Consider the following 19,489-nt stretch of genomic DNA (forward strand, 5'->3'; position numbering starts at 1 on the left):
GTAGAGTAGATACATGTGAATATTTTCACATTCCATACAGCGATTTTTTACTAAACGCCACCTACTGTTGAAGTTATTTGCTTCTTTCTTCTTATAAGCGTTGTATTTATAGGCAACGATTTCCAGACTGCAACATTATCATTATTCCTCATCGTTGTTAATTAAAAGGAAGGTTGAAGGGTTCGATTTTTCATTTGGCAATTAATTGGAAATCGATACCGTACTTACTTGTTTTATTGTTACATAAATTTGATGACCTTTTAACTACCATCTCAAAAAAAACACTCCATGAATTTTACTTAGCAATATCCAAAGAAATAGTATTAAAAGTTGAAACTGCCCTCATAAAACCTTTTAGTAATTAGCGATCTTTAAACGAAGTCTTTTACTAACAAACTTTTCAAAAGTAATTTAAGTGTCCTTCTGATTTTTATTAATTCCTAAATCCCTCGAAGCAAACTTTGATTTGGTTAAATACAGGAACATTGTCTCTTCTTTTGTCTAGCATAATTGATAAAACTCTTACTTATTATTCTATCAAGAATAAATTAAAACGTCTGTTACTTTAACTTCAAGTATACCTCTTCAGCTTCTTTTAGCTTTGTTATTGAAAAAATGACTTTGTAGATTTTCAACCAGCTAATAATAAAAATGACGGTATGAAATAAAACCACTAGAATGTTCTTATATTATTATATTACTTATACTTCGTTAATATACAGTCACAGTAAACATAATTCTATCACATCACTTGTTTGATAAATACTAAATGTATTGGAAATCTCAACGTATTTACACTTTGTCATCGTATGATATGTCTGTAAATTCTACGATGTTGCTATTTGGAAATATATACAGTTCACTGACTCTCTCATCGCCGACAGGCATATCGTCTCTGTTTGACAGTTTCTTTGCTAATCTTCTTTTACCAATATCTGTGTTGCTCATTCTTATATTCAAGTACCTTCGACTGTTGCCGTGACCTTCCATATCTTCAGTCTTCATAAAATTGAACCCGTTTTCTCTACTCTGTCCTCCCATGCAGTGGCATGAATTCCGAGAAGGTACTTTTAAAGTGTCCCCAGGCGGTATATTAATAGATTTTCTGGTAGAATAACCACTTCTGTCGTTTGTTGACCGGAATGATAAAATCCGAGTTCTGTACGACTGGCCGTCCTGCAATTAATTACTTCGTGTTTAAACTGAGTCAAACCCTAATGGAAAAGTAGAATTTATTTAATAAATCGATTTAAGCTTTACCTCGTAGCTATCGTTCACAAATCTGCTTGGCTTTTTTCCGAACGTGAAGCGTTGTTTAAATTCCTTCTTGAACTTTTCCTGCAAAAGAGGAAATTCGCCAATTAATTCCCCACTCGTTTTGATGTAAAATCCTCTTAATTTTGTTTAATTAAACGACGTCCGAAGTATGAATGACGAGGAATAAGGCATATTTTACTCCCCAAAACAATTGTAAATGGCATATTATTTTGTTATGATGCTTTCAGTTTCAGTTTTTAAGACGTTCAGATTTAGTGACAACATTTCGAGCCCTTCCTAGCAAAAGTCTCTTTGGGGAAATCTTTGGGAACAAAACTGAAAGGGTCTGCGTCACGAGTCTACGAAAACATACCTACACACTGTAGTGTCTACACAAGTATACACGTGCAAGCATAGCGTAGTATAATGGCGACATATTTCATACATGACGAACCTTTTATAAACGTCAAATTTTGGACAAGAAACAATGTAGCTCTGTTCTGATAAGAACGTTGCCGTGGGCACTGTAATTTTGTAGTTTGGTGTTAATAAACAAGGGGGATTAGACAGCAAGTACACAGTTCTATTCATACTCAGATTTCATCAAAAGATAGGTAGACAGTTTTGAACACCTACTTTATCATCATGAGGTGAAAATGGAGGCAAAATGAAACTGTCTTTGTCCACATAATATTAACGACTGTATGATTTACTAAATTAGTAAGGAATGTTCCTTGAAAGGTGAAATATTTTTGTTGTGTTACCCAAATTGAAATTAAAAATATACGCTAAAATCTCAAAGAATAATAATTTTATCTCGTTTTAAGTGCTAGCGTTGATTGATGCCATAATAATATCAACCGTATATGCAGAATAGTTCTTACATAAACATTACACTGAGTATCATAATGCGTTTAAGCGGCTACAAACAGCAGGGTAACTCCCAACAGTTTTGAATTCAAATTCGATCGAGTCAGACTCGAGCTGATGTCAAATCGTATTTTAAATTCAAAACCAGCGCATGATCAAACACGTCTACTATTAAGTTCAATCTGATTCAATCGAATTGAGTTTTGTCAGGAGTTCGCCTACATTTAGATTTCTGCAGTGAATAAATCCAAATAAGTCCGAAAGCCTATCGTTGAAGACAATAAAAATGTAATACTTACATTATAAATAGCGTATATGAAGGGGTTGTAGCATGAATTACTCATTGCTAGCCAGTCAAAACAGAAGAAAAGTACATTTATGTACTTATATCTGTAAGAGAAACAGAAGTTAGTACATACGTTAAGCAAAAGTAATACTACGTTTAGGAAGTAAGTAAATGGCGCAATTTAATAATTATGTTAAATACATTTTAAAATGAGATTTAATTAAGTATTTTGTCATACCAATATGCACACGTAATCATTTTTAAATCTGATAATTGTAACATGAAAATATTTTCATTATTTTCTTACTTAAAAATACTTTTTCTACCCAAAAATATTATTTTATTCTACTACGATATTCATAAACATCGAGTAGATGAATACGTTTATATTCTACAATAAAAGGCGAACGGCAGGTTTGTATGAAGAATTCGTACAGCTTATAAAATGTCATGTTTAGGTTTACTTTTTGTTTTAATTGGTAGCTAATATGATAGACAAGCTTATTTTAAAATTCTTATATTTTTAAAAGTTGGGAGGTAAAAGTTATGTCCATTTTTAGAAGCCCCGATAGTTCGCTTAATTGCTCAGATGCTGTCAAAACCACAATTCAAAACAACAGCAAATTGGCGGATGCGTAGACGTCAGACGAAAAGTGACGTCTCATGAGATTTTCTTTTTCTTTAGTTGTCAACAAATATAAGCCATGGACCAAAAATTATTATTTAAATAAACAAATACTTTCTAATTAATCCGGACTTCTAAAAATAATACTCCCAAATAAAAATAAGTGACTTAGTCCCCTTAATAAGTGGTACAAATTCTGTTACGAAACAACACAAACTTTAAGCTGTACGAAATCTGCCGATCTCCTTTCACCTAAATGTCAAGTGTACGCTGTTCCATAACTTTCCGCAGATTTTCGTGTAACAGCACACAAGGGCCCTCTAGTGAACGTTTAACTGCAGGCGTCAAACTGAATTGTAAAAAATACGGTGCCTTTTTATGCGATGGCGGATAAAGTGATTTTTACGCATATGTGGGTCTTGGATAAACCATATTTTAAATTCATTGGATTACCATACATATAAATATATATTTTTTATGTTGAAATTGTTTGTTATAAAATCTCTCTCTACTGGGTCAATGTTTTTTTTTATTGAAACCTTTTTATGAATAACTGATTTTGTGTTCCGCCAAATATTTGTTGCGATGTTATAAACTATGTAAGTATTCCTTTCATCCCTCCATGAATTAAAACGAGTACGTTGTATATTTTAATTTGTGTGTGCTTTTTAATCTGTCGGTATCTCGCCATTTATAAAATTACATCCACATTCCACATGGATGAACGTTGTAGCATTGATTTTAAAATAATATAATAGTATAGTCTTTGAGCTAGCTAAATTCTTTGTTAATCATAAGGAGTGGGATGAAAATGTTTTCGTGTTTCGAATATTGAAAACAAACACTGTTTAATAGTTTTTATGAATCGATGAATCTATTTTTGGATGCTAAAAATAACAAACAGCTGGTTTTATTCGATTTATTGATTAATGCGTCTCTAATAAGTCAAGTAAACAATGTCAAAAATGAGTCATAACAAGACCGCGGAAAACTTCCGTCCGCAGAGATATTAATTGTCTAAATAGCGTTCTGTTTACGTTTATAGAACTTTGGTTGTACGCCTTAAGTCAGTTAGATTAGTTGAGCATATATTGACTTAATCGAAAGTTTTGTGCTTATGTTACCACAGAATTATCATAAGATTACTCAATACGCATTTTAAAAATAAATAATATTTAAGTCGTTATAATAAAGAACAAAACAATTGTAACGAATACTTACTCATTTATTGAAGGGAAGAACGACTGTAGTAATAAGTAACTCTGAAGTGGTAACCAGCATAATGCAAACAATGCCACAACAAGAACGAGCATTTTTATAACCTGCAAATAAATTACGTATTAGAATAAACATATAATTCGCTTGTTTCTATGTTATATAATAGGTAGAAGGAGTAATTACAGCAATGAAATGAACGGCAGCTCACACTGACAATATCTGACGGCGCGATAACCACTTGCCAAGTGTGGGGACTGACAATATCGGTCTCATTTGTGGCCATTTACATGGCATTAACACAGACATATACTTTTATATGCTGATATTGAACTATCTTAACATCATTTATCGGGTAACAACATTACGGATATAACATCATGATGTTATGACGTAATTACGTTATTTTCGGATTAGGTTCAGTTTTTATGATAAAATTATCATTACATTATATGGTTAATGTTTAACAATCGGGCGACGAATATATCAAGCTGGTAATGTTGAATTCCACTAAGCACAAAGGAACATTAAGGAGGTCTTTAACCGATTCTAATAATACCGACATAGCCGTTACGAAGCTATTTCCCAATTGGGTCCCTACATGAAAGGATTCTCTGGGCTCTAGATCCGCCGGCTGAATAAAATTGTAGGGGTAGAGGAGTGAATTTTAGTGAACCATAACTATGACTTATGAGATCAACTGTGGAACGTATTTTATGAATATATGTAGGCACGAAGGTCCCTTCGCTAGAATCAGCAAGTATTTGGCGCTGTCCGAGGGATCATGTATATTTTTATCAGAAACGATCAGTTTTTATGACAAGTCACACTACGATGAAATATTGGAGGATTATGCGTTGATTTAGGACAGGGCAATCAGTCTATCTATATGGAAATTCAGTGAAGGGACCTGCGATCGTATGTAAACGCCGTATAGTACGTCCACTTAGCTGCTTATCATTCAAAAAATCGTCCATTATTATTCATTGAAAGCACATGTGATAATAAAAAATGCAAGAAAGCTATGCTCTTATTAAATAGTAATACTATATAATGTATAAAACATACCAAAAATAAAGAGAAAATCTCTAAGCACTGATTTAAGATGTTAAATAAATTCTTTTTTGCTAGCATTCTAGACCCTTGCGCTAGCGATAAATTGCAACTTTTAGATAAAAGCAATAATGAAAATCTACAAATCTAAATATTCTATTTTCCGAGGGAGGAGTGTTGTGTAGTGGAAGTTATTGTAAAACTTTCTTTATATATAAATAGTAAAATGTAAAGCTGCTAGAACGTTAGTCAGCTATAAAAGAACTTTTATTGGCTGAAGCTTTCAAGTGAACAGAGGGGAGTTACGTTTTAATGACACAGTTACGTAGTTTGAGATTTGTACAATTGATTTATTTTGTGACATTAGTCACGATTTATTTACGGAAAACTACTCAAATCTTAGGCTTACTACAGAAGTATTCATTAAGGCATAAATTTACCTAGCTGGGCGGAAAAACTGAATGTGATTGTGTTGATGAACCCGTTCGACACAAGCTGAACAAGTGAGTCGAGTCGATTTTGTTGTTCAAAAATATTGCCTAACCGAACGTGCCCAACTGAATATGTTTGTAGCAAGCCTAACGAATTAATATCAAACGCGATTATTTTAAGATCTTCTCAAAAGGTTATTTATAAAGCGTTTAATTCGAAAAGAGTATTTGTTTTGACGGCAGCATCACATGGCAATATGAGTTCATTTGCATGTCTACGTTAATAGCACTCATGCGAGCGTCGACGCGTCACTATTTATCTTATTACGTCAGGTCAATACGTTGTATTCATTTGGAAACACGTTACCGAGTGGTTAACAATTGGATCTTTTTACGTAAGAATAAAATTGTTGTTAATAATATGGCAAAGTAAAAGAAGTTCAAAATTTTACCCGTTTTTACAATTATATCGGAAAAAGAACAACGCCCATGCATTTTATTGAATTTCAACTTTGTGTTATGCTTTTTTATCGAGTTCCATATTCAGTACGGTCTTCTTAGAAAACTTAATGGTTAGATACTAAATGAAGGCAATTATAGAATTAAATGTAAACTCACAAAATAGTGAACATTGCTTCATACTATAAGGTATATAAATAAAAAAATGTAGAGTAAGTTTCAGAGTTAATTTCTGTTATTACGTTTTTCATTGTCATTTCCCTAAACCGGTAATTTTAGGCCGGAACTGAGCTACAGCTGGCACCGAGCTGAGTCTGCAACTGAAAATGTTGCCAACATTATATCAAAGTTACTCTAAATTTTAGTAGAACATGTACTGAAACAGCGTAATGCAATTCAGACGTGTTTATTTACGTTAAAGAGAGTTGCATTCAATTTGCACTAGATTGGTTTAAAATGACTCAACATCAATCACACTAAAATAGTTTGCCATTTGTACAACAGGTCTGGTAGTGACGAGAAATCTGCTACAGATGAGTCGACGAGCATGATTTATGATGTTGACGCTTGAACAGTATTATTATTTGCTGTTTGAAGACGTTACGCTTATACTTACTTACCACAATTTACAGTGAGATAATTACAACGACAATATAAATAAAAAACGACTCTTTATGTTTACTTTTGAATTAGGTGATAGATTGAACTCATTTCCTTCCTGTCTTACTGACACGATTTTTCGTAGAAATAGAATAGAATAGAAATATATAAAATAACAACTTAATCAAAGTCATCAATGTAAGCAAATTACGTACGGCTAGCATTAGTAGCTGAGCATTAATTGACCAATCCCAGTCAGAGCTAATTAAATATATCTATGTTCAACATAATCATAAAGTAGAGCAGTTATAATAATGAATCGTTTGAAGATTAATGTTTTACACATACGATAGCTAGAATATCGATATTAAAAAGTAATATAAATAATTATATATTTCCGATCGATTACGAGTACTACAAATAAAGTAAACATGTCTATCTAAGAACGTATGTCGTATTCCCGTAAACATAAGAAACAAAAGTTATTTAATTAGTCACGCAGCGACAGAGTTAAAAAGTTGTTACAACAAAACGTAAACTCACCTTTTTCTTGTTTCTCATGTGGTTGGCGTCACGTGTTTCTTGCGCGTTGCCGGGAGCTCGTGCTCCCCACAACTTCATCGCCATGTGAGCGTACGCGAATGTAATCACGCACAACGGGATTACGTACTAAAAGGGAAGTAAACACAGTCATACGCACTGATGGAAATTTAATTTATTTCACCGTCGTCGGCAAAATATCGCCTCCACACAACTACGGATTAAAATTTCCTCATTTCGTTATAATTAAATATTGATGATTCATATTTTTTGTTTATTTTCGTACCATTTGTTGCCTGAATAATTTCAGCATTCGTAATTTCGGTTTAATTTGTTTGGCTCTGTAAACGTTTTGCTTTGAGTAAAAATGTATTTTGCTAGATTACACAAAGAAGAGTTTAAAAATTTGATTTTATAATATGAAATCTACATAAGCTTTCTAAACGCGTACTTGAATATGTTTGCGTAATAATTTGGTAAGTAGCAAACAACTTTGGCATTGATAAATTGTTGTTAGTGGAATGTCTAGGGCCAAATAAATACTTTATGTGTATGTAGCTCTCCAAAAGGACTTACGAAACAATTTCACATTTCTCTGAAAAATCGAAACAGTAACGGGCTGTATACCATTAAACATGTTGAGAGAGATATTATTATTAATATGTTTTGTTTAAAGAATTTTAGTTATAAATAGCAGTAACGATGTTAAGTGTTAAACTCAACTAATGTCTGCATTGTCCTTAATTGCAACTATTGAAAAAGAAAAATGTGTGTAGCTTACCTGAAATATATATAATAGTAGCCTATAAATAGACAATGAATGCGAGCCGAACTCGGTGGGCGCACAAAACGGCTTTTTGTAAAAGATCTTGGAAACTGCAAACAAATGAAAATCTGTTTGTTTTACTAAAACCTTTTTCGGCTTAACTTGTTTTGTCAACAAGTAAATGCTAAAGGCAACAAAATGTTTGCTATTTGTTGCCCGAATGTAAATACAAATATATTAAACTTTAATAATGACGTGTATACGAACAAATTATTTGAAATGTTTTTCTGGGCGAATCAGTGAAGCGTACTAATGATTTTAATTATTTGACTTACTGTTAATTACATATCGTACGTACCAGGATCTATTTCATCTTCCATAATAACCTCCCAAGACATTGCCATAGGGGCGGCTAGAGACAATGCCAGTAGCCATATAACGACAATAATTACTTTGGCAATACGCTTAGAGGTGTGGGCGCTGAAACAAACATTTCCCATTATAACGTGTAATGAGAGTAATATTATATACACATTATTATATATTGACAATGATAGTGAAGTCACTGATGTTGGAGAGCAAGGGTCCATTACAGATATTAACCTTTAAGAAATAACGTTTATCTATAACGATTTTGATGTAGGCACACATAAATAATGTTTACCAAAAACCAATATTTGAAAAAATAAAACGTTTATATTCTGAAACGATCGAATCGAATTCTCAGCTGAAGTTTATGACTTTGTCTGCGATATATTATCCCCCAGAGAGGCTAGAAACCTCTATTGCAAAGTTTCTTAAGCCATGTCAGATCTCTTCTTTTTTCAAGCGAACAATGAAATTATTCCAAAGATCTTTATACTATGTAGTTAGATACTAACACGAATTACCGACATTCTCGATAATGACCTGAGGATACAACATCCAAAGATAATTTCATGTTGCCGATTAATGACTCACTTGCGGAAGAGCTACTAATGATATTACGTCTAGTATCTATTTTATGGTTAGGTTAGTGGGCGATGCTTCTGAAACTTCATCATAATCACATATTAGGTCATCCAAGAGTAGAATTTACTTGCTATTAATATAAACACGAGTATTGCTCAATAATACCCAAAGTCAATATTATTATTATCATTGAAAATGTATGAATAACGTTCGATATACGCACAAAGGCTGTCTCAATACTCTCAATACGTCGTTACAGTCATTAAATAATAACAATCGGACTGAAAACTAAAGCCTGCCGTTAACATTCGAATTTTGGAATAACACAGTAACAATTGAAGTTGCCTGTCGAGCTTCTGTTCTATTTGTACGATCTATTTCCGGCTCATATTGGATTCAGTTATTGGTATAGTGATACCACCTAAGCAAACATGAATAATATAGTATTTAGATAAATTAAATTACAAATAATAAGTTTTACGGTTATCTAGGCTTATGGAATATAATGGGATATAATAAAATTATACGAAGCTTCATGGCAGGTATAACGCATAGCAAGCGTGCGTGAAAATTCCTTCACACGTCCATCTACTTATTCCTAGAATGATGTCGGTTCTGACGTACTCGGTGTATTAACTGCTAGGCGAGACAAACGCTGTACGACAAAACGCTCTCAAGCCAACGTTTGACGCTTGTTACAAGCGGTTAGTTTAAAAGCTTTGATAGTGCTGGTGAATGCATGTTCATGTACATATGTCGCGCTACAATCGTTTCAGTTTCAAGGAGCTACGCATTTAGTTGCAGCCCATATTGGCTTTTAGACTTTTTTAAAACATTAAGTATAGTATGGATAACTTTAAAGAATTTTTATTTGACTATGAATCGATATCGTTAACTATTGTGGTTCACTACTTCAGGTGAAAAAAATACTTTAAGTAGTCTTTGTCATTTATGTCTCAATGCTTAATGAAAGTGTGAGGGATGTTACAAGATCTATAGAAAAACGCAAGTGTTCTACAAAGCAGGATTTCATTAGAGCTAGTCTTTCAAGCTCTCTAATCGCAAACCTTTATGCTAACGAGGCGACTCGTTATTTTGCGGTTAGAATCGCACCCAGTGTATAATGAATGGCTTTTTATCTCGTAAAATGTGTTTCTCCTCTACTTTCTCACTTAAAATCACACTATATTTCCTTTATCAGCTGAATTCCAGGGCTTATATTTTCATTGGCTCTAAAAAATATCGTAATAAAAATGTTGTTTTTATTTTTATTAAGAATGAATATTCTTTATCTAATCCTCCAGTCTAAACCTTCGAAAGTTCAGTATTCATAACTCGTGAGTTATGGTATCATAAAAATAGACTATCTAAGTATTTCTATCTATAAAGTAGCTTTTCATCATTTTCATCGTTAGAATTCTAGTCGTATAATCGGTTACGTCGTAAGTCTAATACATTAACAAACATGATTATCAGACATTTTTCAAGACAATCTCGTATAGCAGCAATAAAACGATCTCATAAAGAACGGGTACTAAAAATTGAGACGTAAATATTTGCTTTGACAAAGGAAAATTTGTCCAAAGATTTGATATTCATTAAGTACATTAATAGCAAGGTTGTTTTAAAGATTGTGACTGTTTGACTTATCTGCTTTTTAGATAAGCAAAAACCGAAACAAAAATGGTCGGATACTGCATGATCAAATAAATTAGCTCGCCACTTACATAATGTATTGTGTGCAGTATTCTAGGCAGTGTTGCTAGTTGGAAACCAGCCTGTCATTTCCCGATGGTGTCGTAAAATGTAAGATGGATGGTACAATCCGTACACACTCATTAACTATTTACTCTGACTACTAATACACTTGTCGGACCCTTCGTAATATTTTAGCCCTACTAACAGCAAACTATACTATATATATATATATATATATATATATATATATATATATATATATATATATATATATATATATATATATATATATATATCAACGAAAAGTAGCACTTTATTGTAATGTTTGCTTTGTTTTCTATATGATATGTTCATATAGACTGCTATCCAATCTTTCAAAAATGTAACTTACTAATTAAACGACTGAAATCTCAGATACTTATTTCCTCATCATGATACCTGATACAAATCGATTTCTCCCCACGCTTTGTTTCAGAATGTGGTAAATGAATGAGCTGTTTAATTAAATCACTACCTACGATAAAGCCTAAACAATGAGGGTGTAAATAAAGACCTTTTAGTTTCACGGATACAAGCTTTGTTGTACTGACTACATACGTGGAAGTAATTACAGGCGCGCAATTATTTGTTTACTGCGAAGTAATGGAAGGTTCAACTAGGCCTCTGAAAGTGTGCTACAAACAAAGGTACACAAGGGTGAGGTTCAACCTATTCGTTAATCAATCCACATGTGAATGCGGAAGCTGTTTAGCGCTAATGACGCAATCTTTTAACTGGATCGCCATTCTAATTAAGAAGAGTGATTGTAACAATAGATTATTAGATTATAGAGGTGAGGTGCATATTCTGCTTACTTATATTCGTTATAAAGATGAGCCGGTGACCCGGCGCTAATATAAATTTGTTTGATTTCAGACTTGTTTGAAGGGAACCATGTAAATAAGATTGCTGAGTCACAGAAATTGGGCGCAATGAAATTCATATAGCAGAGTAGACAATATATTTATTATGTTGGACATATTCTCATTCATTGCGGAATACGAATGAAATGCAGATCCGTAAATTTAGTACCCTCGGTCGTCAGCTACGAGCATAAAGGAATTACAATACATTATCAAACGGAATGTAATAAGAGCAAACCGAATAGACAATGCTGCCAATGTTATGTATGTTGCGAGAAAAACTTCGCTCATTATGTAGTTGGCATTTACACCAGTACTTTTCTATTAATACTATTTCTAAAATGTACGGATTCACCATTATCCATTATATCGCTTGATGGGGGACCCTGTTAAATGGAATCCTTCTGAATAATTTAAGGGCTTTTTACTCTCGGGGCAGAGATACGGTCCGGTGAAATGCCCAGAACATGACGTGACACTATCCACAGAATCGTGCTTCACTATTTTCAAGGAACGAAACTGGCCAAATCCAAGTTAATAAGTACGGTGCATACGATGTTATAAAATCTTCTTAAAAGTATAAGGAGACTATAGCCTATTATCTTCATTAGAAATTAGAAGGTAATTTTGTTGCTATCAATGACGATGCTTCAAAAAAACCGTTAGTCCAATCTGGGTTTAAGCAAAAGACTTTTTTTAGCCGAAGATAAAGAGATTTATATTGTTTAAATTAAACAAATACGATTGCAGCATTACTGAGGTTTATTTACAAGGAAAATCATTTACGTAATGGACCGTAGAATCCTGGTTCTTATTTTTAAAGACACGATGACTTTGCGGTTGCTTTTGTTAGTATAAAATGCATAGTAATGGCCGACTTCACCACTTTTAGATAAGTACCGGTTAGCTTTATTAAAATTTTGACACTTGCGTCTATTAATTTGCTAACAATTTATCTATTGGATAGATAATCCAAAATTCACCCATAAGCCGTAAAATTTTCTTTTAATATCACGTAGGGATGATCTTTATAACATAAGTAGTTTCTCGGATGTCATGGTTTAAGGATAGTGTTGGTTTTTACCTGAGAGGTGTGATAATGGCCCGATGCCTGTCAACTGCGATGGCGGTGAGTGTAAACACGCTGACGTTGACGCTCAGCGCTTGTACGAACGGACAGAACGGACACATGAAGTGTGGGAGAAGCCACCTCTGCAGCAACGCAGCTTGGAACTGTCAACAAAAATAATACTTTAAACCTAAAATAAACATAACATTTGATGTTGTTTAATATTTATTTCGTTAAAGCTATTGTAGCGTATCAAGTACTAACTTTTCCACAAGGAATAATAAATTACGTTGTCAACAACTTACTTCTACTACCTAATTATATAATTTATAGAAAAGCACACCATACCTATAATCACTCACTCATAAATCAAGCTTGATGAATTCTTTGAGAATTTTTGTGAAGTGATTTCATGTAAGTAAGTCAGCGATAATGTAACGAAATGGTTCATTTATTTGTAGGCGTCAACTTCTTAAGTATGATTACTGTTTGGAATCAGACAATCAGTTACTGTCAGTGACCATTCAGCCCATGGCAGTTGAGTTAATGACTTGTAATTCTTGATTCTCGGTAACTAAATGATAACGTTATAATGATCCAGAAAAGTCTATATTCACTTGACACGTCTCTGTGTGGGTGACAGTGGGTGTTCGATACGAGTGTAATGATGTGTGCGTAAGCATTAAAACCTGGATTTTTGGCTCTGTATACTACACGATTAGGGGTATTACAAGACTGTGTAACAACGATAATGTCGTGAATATTAATGTTGACAGATGCTATCAGCACCTCAACGCTAAAACCATTTCGTGGAATAATAACCACCTATATTGTTTATAGTGCAAATATTGTAAGTGGATAGGTAAGGAACATAATTGATGACGGGGTTGGCACGCTCCGGAATACTAAAGTTGCCCGTTGGCCAACTCAAGCATTTTGGGCTGTAGTCCAGGCATGAGATTGGATTGTATGTAATTATAACAATCAACTATTATTACTCGGAAGTTCTAAGCCCAATAGCTTCGTGTACATGATGTACTCATAACTTATGTAAACATATTTTTCCTCATTGCTATAATTTCTGAAAGTGCTTCTGTTTTTCCTTATCTCTTATATTACACTGATAGCTAGATTTTATAAAGCCACCTAATACCCATAACGTGGCCACCATTTATACCATAGATAGTAAAGCACTTGAGCGTTACACAATCTGCCAACTAAATCTTAGTGGGGATGCGAACACTACATTGGGTTAATGTGGCGTAAAATAGTTTTGGAAGTAATGGTCTTGGATTTGAGGAACTTACAATAAAGATAGTGTCAACTCATCTTGTTAAACGATCGAGGAATTTCAATCCTACGTTGGATGTGTAGCGGTGATGATATCAGTTTGTTAGTTTTAGAAGATTGTTGTCATAGATAGCGTGTTTATTCAAAGAGTCCAAAAACAACAATAGTTGGTTCATTAAATCCCTTAACTTAACCTTTAATTATGAAACGTTGGGCGCTAAAAATAATATAATTCGTCGAACTTTATCAATTTGTATACAAACAAGCGGTTGGGAAGTTTATCGTGATCAATGTCACGCAATGTCATAATATACATAGCAAGTTGGTACATATTTACGGTTACTACATAATATTTGACATGTTTTTTAACAAAGTTATAAACATGAATTTTCACTGCAAGGAATAAAAATGGACTTTGTATTCGCTGTAAATATTGTAATGAAATGAGTGGTCACATGTTCGTTACTGCTGTTATCATGGCGTAGACACACTTTCCAAATTAATCGTGTAAAATACTTAAGTTCAGTAATGTGTGTAAATATCAAACTAACCTGAAAACTGTATGCTTCATAAATGGTAAAATAATTATCCCAAAAATAAACAGGCGCTTTCCATTGCTGTGAAGTCATAGCTTAACAGAATCTGATTTAATTCAAAATAGCAGTGATTAATTAATTATTATAAAAGTAATTATCCCCAACACCCACACCACACACTTTTCACGGTGATTGTAAAACGTTCTGTTATTAATTTTCAATCATTATTAAATGCAACCTTTAAAAAATGATACACTTTCAGATTAACCTTCAACAGTTAACTGTAAACATAATGATGTAATCATACATCATACGGTATCAAGTGTAATCAGATATCTGTCTACCTATGTCAAAAATTATCATTATATTAAGCCTGGGCCGCAGCGATAAGAATTTATTGTCCATAAAAAATCACTGGACCTTATAACAGGTACTAAGCTTTCTAAGCGATATGATCCCTACATGTGTACTATAAATTTTGCGTGAGAGCTCACACTGTCGCTACCTAATAGTACCAAGTACCAGATATTTTTAACTTACTTAGGGGAACCTGTTGTACCTTGGCACTATGTGTACCTAGGCCACTGGGCTCGTTTTCATATATTCGCGCGATACTAAATTCTACTGTTTATGGTATTCGATACGTCACTACAGACTATTCAATGTGTAGTTAGTCGCATACCGCCATTAAGCCGGTGTTTGGTGTTATCGACGCTGAAACTTTTTTGTGTGAAAAAGTAAGTATTTCTAATATATTTTGTAGTCTAATAGTTTTAAAAGTTTTCTAATAGTCACTTAACTGTTATATGCTATCGGTTCTTTGATTTTACAAGTCTCAACACAATAAAAAACTTACGAGATACTTAACTCTAAACTATACAGGGTGTGGCGTAAATAATGGATAATCCTTTACCAGCGGATGGGCGACCACCCAACTGATCTAAATATCAAAATTTACCTCTACCACAAGTATCATAGTTTTTGAGATTTTGGCCATTTTGTGTGTTTTTTAAGAAAGCGATTTAAACTCGTTCTTTTTAATGCTGTGATCACAATTTAAGGCTTTTTTTAAATCCGTTTTTTGCAAATAAATTCTGAATAGATATGCTATTGATCCTAATATCTTGTTTTGTTATTACTACTTGTTTTTTATTTAAATTATGCATTCAAAGTAAAATTTTATAATCTTTCACAACTTTCGTGCAACTTTGAGTACTTGTGGTGAAAAAAAAATGTATGGTGGCTTTACTGCCCACGCCATAAATAATTTCTAAATTTTATTAGAATTCTAAATTGGTATAACATGCAGCATTAATACCGATTATTGTCAAAATATTACAAAGAACTTAAATTATTAACACTTTTGTCGGTCGACTAATTTATTTTTTTCACGCTAAGCGCGTTCTAGATTCAATAGCACATCTATTCAGGATTTAATTGCAAAACACGGATTTAAAAAAAGTCTTAATTTGTGATCACAGCACCAAAAAGTACGAGCGTAAATCGCTTTCTTAACCACACATAATGGATAAAATTTTTTGCAAATAAATCCTAAACTGATGTGCTATTGAACCTAATATCTTTTTTTGTTATTACTACTTGTCTTTTATTTAAACTATGCATTCAAAGTTAAATTTTATACTTTTTCAACACTTTTGTGCAACTTTGAGCACTTGTGTGCAGTGTTGAAAAAAAAAAAGAAATACAAAACATAAATACTGTTCAAATAATAAAGATAATTAGAAATCTAAAGAGAACTACTCTGTTGACAAAAAAATCATTTTTCATCAAATTGTTATACATTATTTTGAAATAGACTTGGTAGAAGCAGCACAGTTACAAGCTTTTTTATCATCTAAATAATCTTTAATAGTTTAATAACCCTATAAACATGAATATTTGAAAACAAACTTAACTTAAACGCGCTGATAAAATAAAATTAGTCGACCGGCAAAAGTGTTAATAATTTAAGTTCTTTGTAATATTTTGACAATAATCGGTATTAATGCTGCATGTTATACCAATTTAGAATTCTAATAAAATTTAGAAATTATTTATGGCGTGGGCAGTAAAGCCACCATACATTTTTTTTTCACCACAAGTGCTCAAAGTTGCACAAATTTTGTGAAAGATTATAAAATTCAACTTTGAATGCATAATTTAAATAAAAAACAAGTAGTAATAACAAAACAAGATTGTAGATTCAATAGCACATTTATTCAGGATTTATTTGCAAAAAACGGATTTAAAATAAGCCTTAAATTGTGATCACAGCATTAAAAAGAACGAGCTTAAATCGCTTTTTTAAAAAACACACAAAATGGCCAAAATCTCAAAAACTATGATACTTGTGCCGGAGGTAAATTTTAATATTTAGATCAGTTGGGTGGTCACCCATCTGCTGGTAAAGGATTATCCATTATTTACGCCACACCCTGTATAAAATCCACCGTTTTAGTGAAGTTGGAGTAGTGTTGTACCTCGGCCACTGTCGATCAGCTGTACCTTGGCCAGTGGCCAAGGTACAACCTGGATGTTGTACTTTGGCCAGGAGAATATGTTATTAAATTATTTCACATTTACGTAATAATATTCCTAATTAAATATCTTTATTATATCAGAAATCGATGCAAAAATCACTTAAAAACTGGAAATGGCCTGAAAAAGAGGATTTAAATCTGTACCCGATGAGTGACGTTGTCGAAAAAATTAAAACCCCGCAAAAAGTTAACAAGAACAGAGAAATTTATTATGTTCCAGAGATACAGAAGTACTGGGATTTCTACTAAATGCTTAAGGCTGAATAATATATCTACACTAGCTGACCCGCGCAACTTCGCTAGCGTCACATAAGAGAGAATGGGTCAAAATTTTCCCCGTTTTTATAACATTTATTTCTGCTGCTCTGCTCCTATTGGTCGTAGCGTGATGATGTACTTTTTCAAATCAGACGAGCAGTTTCTTAGAATAGCGCGTTCAAACAAACAAACAAACTCTTCAGCTTTATAATATTAGTATAGATTATTGATAGTGTTTTTATAATAGCTAGTCCAAATGACTGATTAAAATTTAAAAGAGAAATAATAATTTGTATATAGGTAAAGATAATTGTTTCAATATTTTGTTTTCCATTTGCTATGCTATATAGGTATATTGATTTGTTATATTATATTATGTGATATCGTCGCTGCGCCTGCCAAGTTCCACATGTGTCTTTTGTGAGATTTTGGAAAACTTTTTCTTTGATTTGGGACACAAGATTCTTTTTTTTTTTAACATCAAAATACACATATGGACTTAGGCAGGCGCAGCGATGTGATGTAACGAAACGGTGGCAAAAAGTTACTTGTTTTTGTTTAAATATTTTGTTTGAAAAGCATAAAAATAGCTATGAATATTATTTTAATTTTGATCATTTCTAAATGTTGATCATTTGAGAATTTTTAAAATGTTTTGTTAAATACTGTATACTGTAATAATACTGTGTACTGTAATAAATCAAATAAAACGATTTTAGTTAACAAAACTTGATAATTTGCTTAAATTACCCCCAAATTTCAATGTGTCCTAGGTACAACGTACTACTGGCCTAGGTACATAGGGTATGTTGTACCTTGGCCACATTTCCCATTTTTTTCTAAATTTAAAAATATTATGTAATTATTAAATATACATTTCTGATATTTTTTTGGTGAGTACCCAAATAATTGACATTTCAAAATATGCAAATATGATTTGTGTGCTGCACGTCAAATCACAATAAAAAATATATTTCTAAAAAACCGGCCTAGGTACAACAGGTTCCCTTACTACTATTTAGTTCATAGAAGTTGTAGTCGTTATAGAAATTTTGTGAAACCTATATAAACCATTTTATGATTTTGATGCCAAGTCAAGCTTACTCGGAGTTCTGAACTTGGCCTGTTCGAAGCATGACAAAGTTGCAGCTTCATTGAATCAAACGTTGGTACAGAACTGAGAACAGGAAACCTTTGTCTGAATCGGCTTTTGCAAGAGATAAATGAATGACCTAGAGACGATGTTACTTTTGATTGAAATTATTTGAAGGTTATTTTAAAATATGTATAATATTATCGCAACGAAATTGTTATATTAGATTATGAACGAGAAATATTGGTACCCTTTGGCACACTGTCAATATACTGGTTTTACGACGCTTCAAAGGGAAGCTATCAGCTGTAACGCAGATCACACATTGCCTTTTTATCGACCGATAATTTAGTAAGATTGCGTGTTGGTGTTTGGGTATTAGCACTTTTACGACAAGAAATTGGTCCAAGATGATAAAATGGGGTTGTAATGTTTGGGACTAACGTAAAAGCAAAAAAAATATCTCGAAGTTTGGCTAGCAGGCACTCGTAAAATTGCTAACAAGCGAGTTATAAGAACTAAGAACTCTTTGGCATTATTTTTCCTTCAATTATCTTGCTTGGTTAAAATATTGCGACCTCAAAACAAACGTTATTGTCAGACTACAAGGTTCTTTTACTGGCGTATGATTTAACAAAACTGAATTGTACTTGAACTAAATCCTTTACTTTCGGTCAAAATGTTTAACTTCATAATACTTGTACAAAACTCAATAGTAAGAACGGAAACGACTCTATTTAAGTTTAAAAGTGTTTTATTCCAATCTTCAATGAAAGCCGAGTGCTTTGGGTTGAACATTTGAACTTAATATCTTTTATTCATACAACTTGCTCTTTGCACGTGCTTAAAACATTGTTGTTAATGTGCTCGAATATTAACATTATAAAAGCATAATCAGAATACGTGAGTCGAAGCATTATTAGACTTAATTCTGCACTAAGCAGCTTTTGTGGCTCTTTTTATTTCAGCTGTAGATGTTAGAGTTTCTAAATATGAAAAATCTTTCGGCATTGTTCTTATTTCTTGAAAAACTATGTAACTATGCGATGC

At 32.9% G+C, this 19,489-nt stretch overlaps 1 protein-coding gene across 1 annotated transcript in view; it reads right to left on the reverse strand.

Annotated features, from left to right (window-relative positions):
* Positions 1-679: 679 nt before the first annotated feature.
* Positions 680-19,489, reverse strand: part of LOC142973001 (RYamide receptor-like) — a 30,220-nt gene continuing 11,410 nt past the window's right edge. Inside the window, exons 4-11 of the mRNA XM_076114498.1 lie at positions 12,738-12,886; positions 8,461-8,582; positions 8,118-8,212; positions 7,340-7,465; positions 4,260-4,360; positions 2,427-2,517; positions 1,261-1,338; positions 680-1,176 (exon numbers count right to left, since the gene is read on the reverse strand). Of these exons, the coding sequence (XP_075970613.1) occupies positions 793-1,176; positions 1,261-1,338; positions 2,427-2,517; positions 4,260-4,360; positions 7,340-7,465; positions 8,118-8,212; positions 8,461-8,582; positions 12,738-12,886 (1,146 nt within the window). The 3' untranslated portion in view covers positions 680-792. The remainder of the gene's footprint in view (positions 1,177-1,260; positions 1,339-2,426; positions 2,518-4,259; positions 4,361-7,339; positions 7,466-8,117; positions 8,213-8,460; positions 8,583-12,737; positions 12,887-19,489) is intronic.

The sequence above is a fragment of the Anticarsia gemmatalis genome, chromosome 5 (genome assembly GCF_050436995.1).
Source record: "Anticarsia gemmatalis isolate Benzon Research Colony breed Stoneville strain chromosome 5, ilAntGemm2 primary, whole genome shotgun sequence".
NCBI classification, from domain to species: Eukaryota; Metazoa; Arthropoda; class Insecta; order Lepidoptera; family Erebidae; genus Anticarsia; species Anticarsia gemmatalis.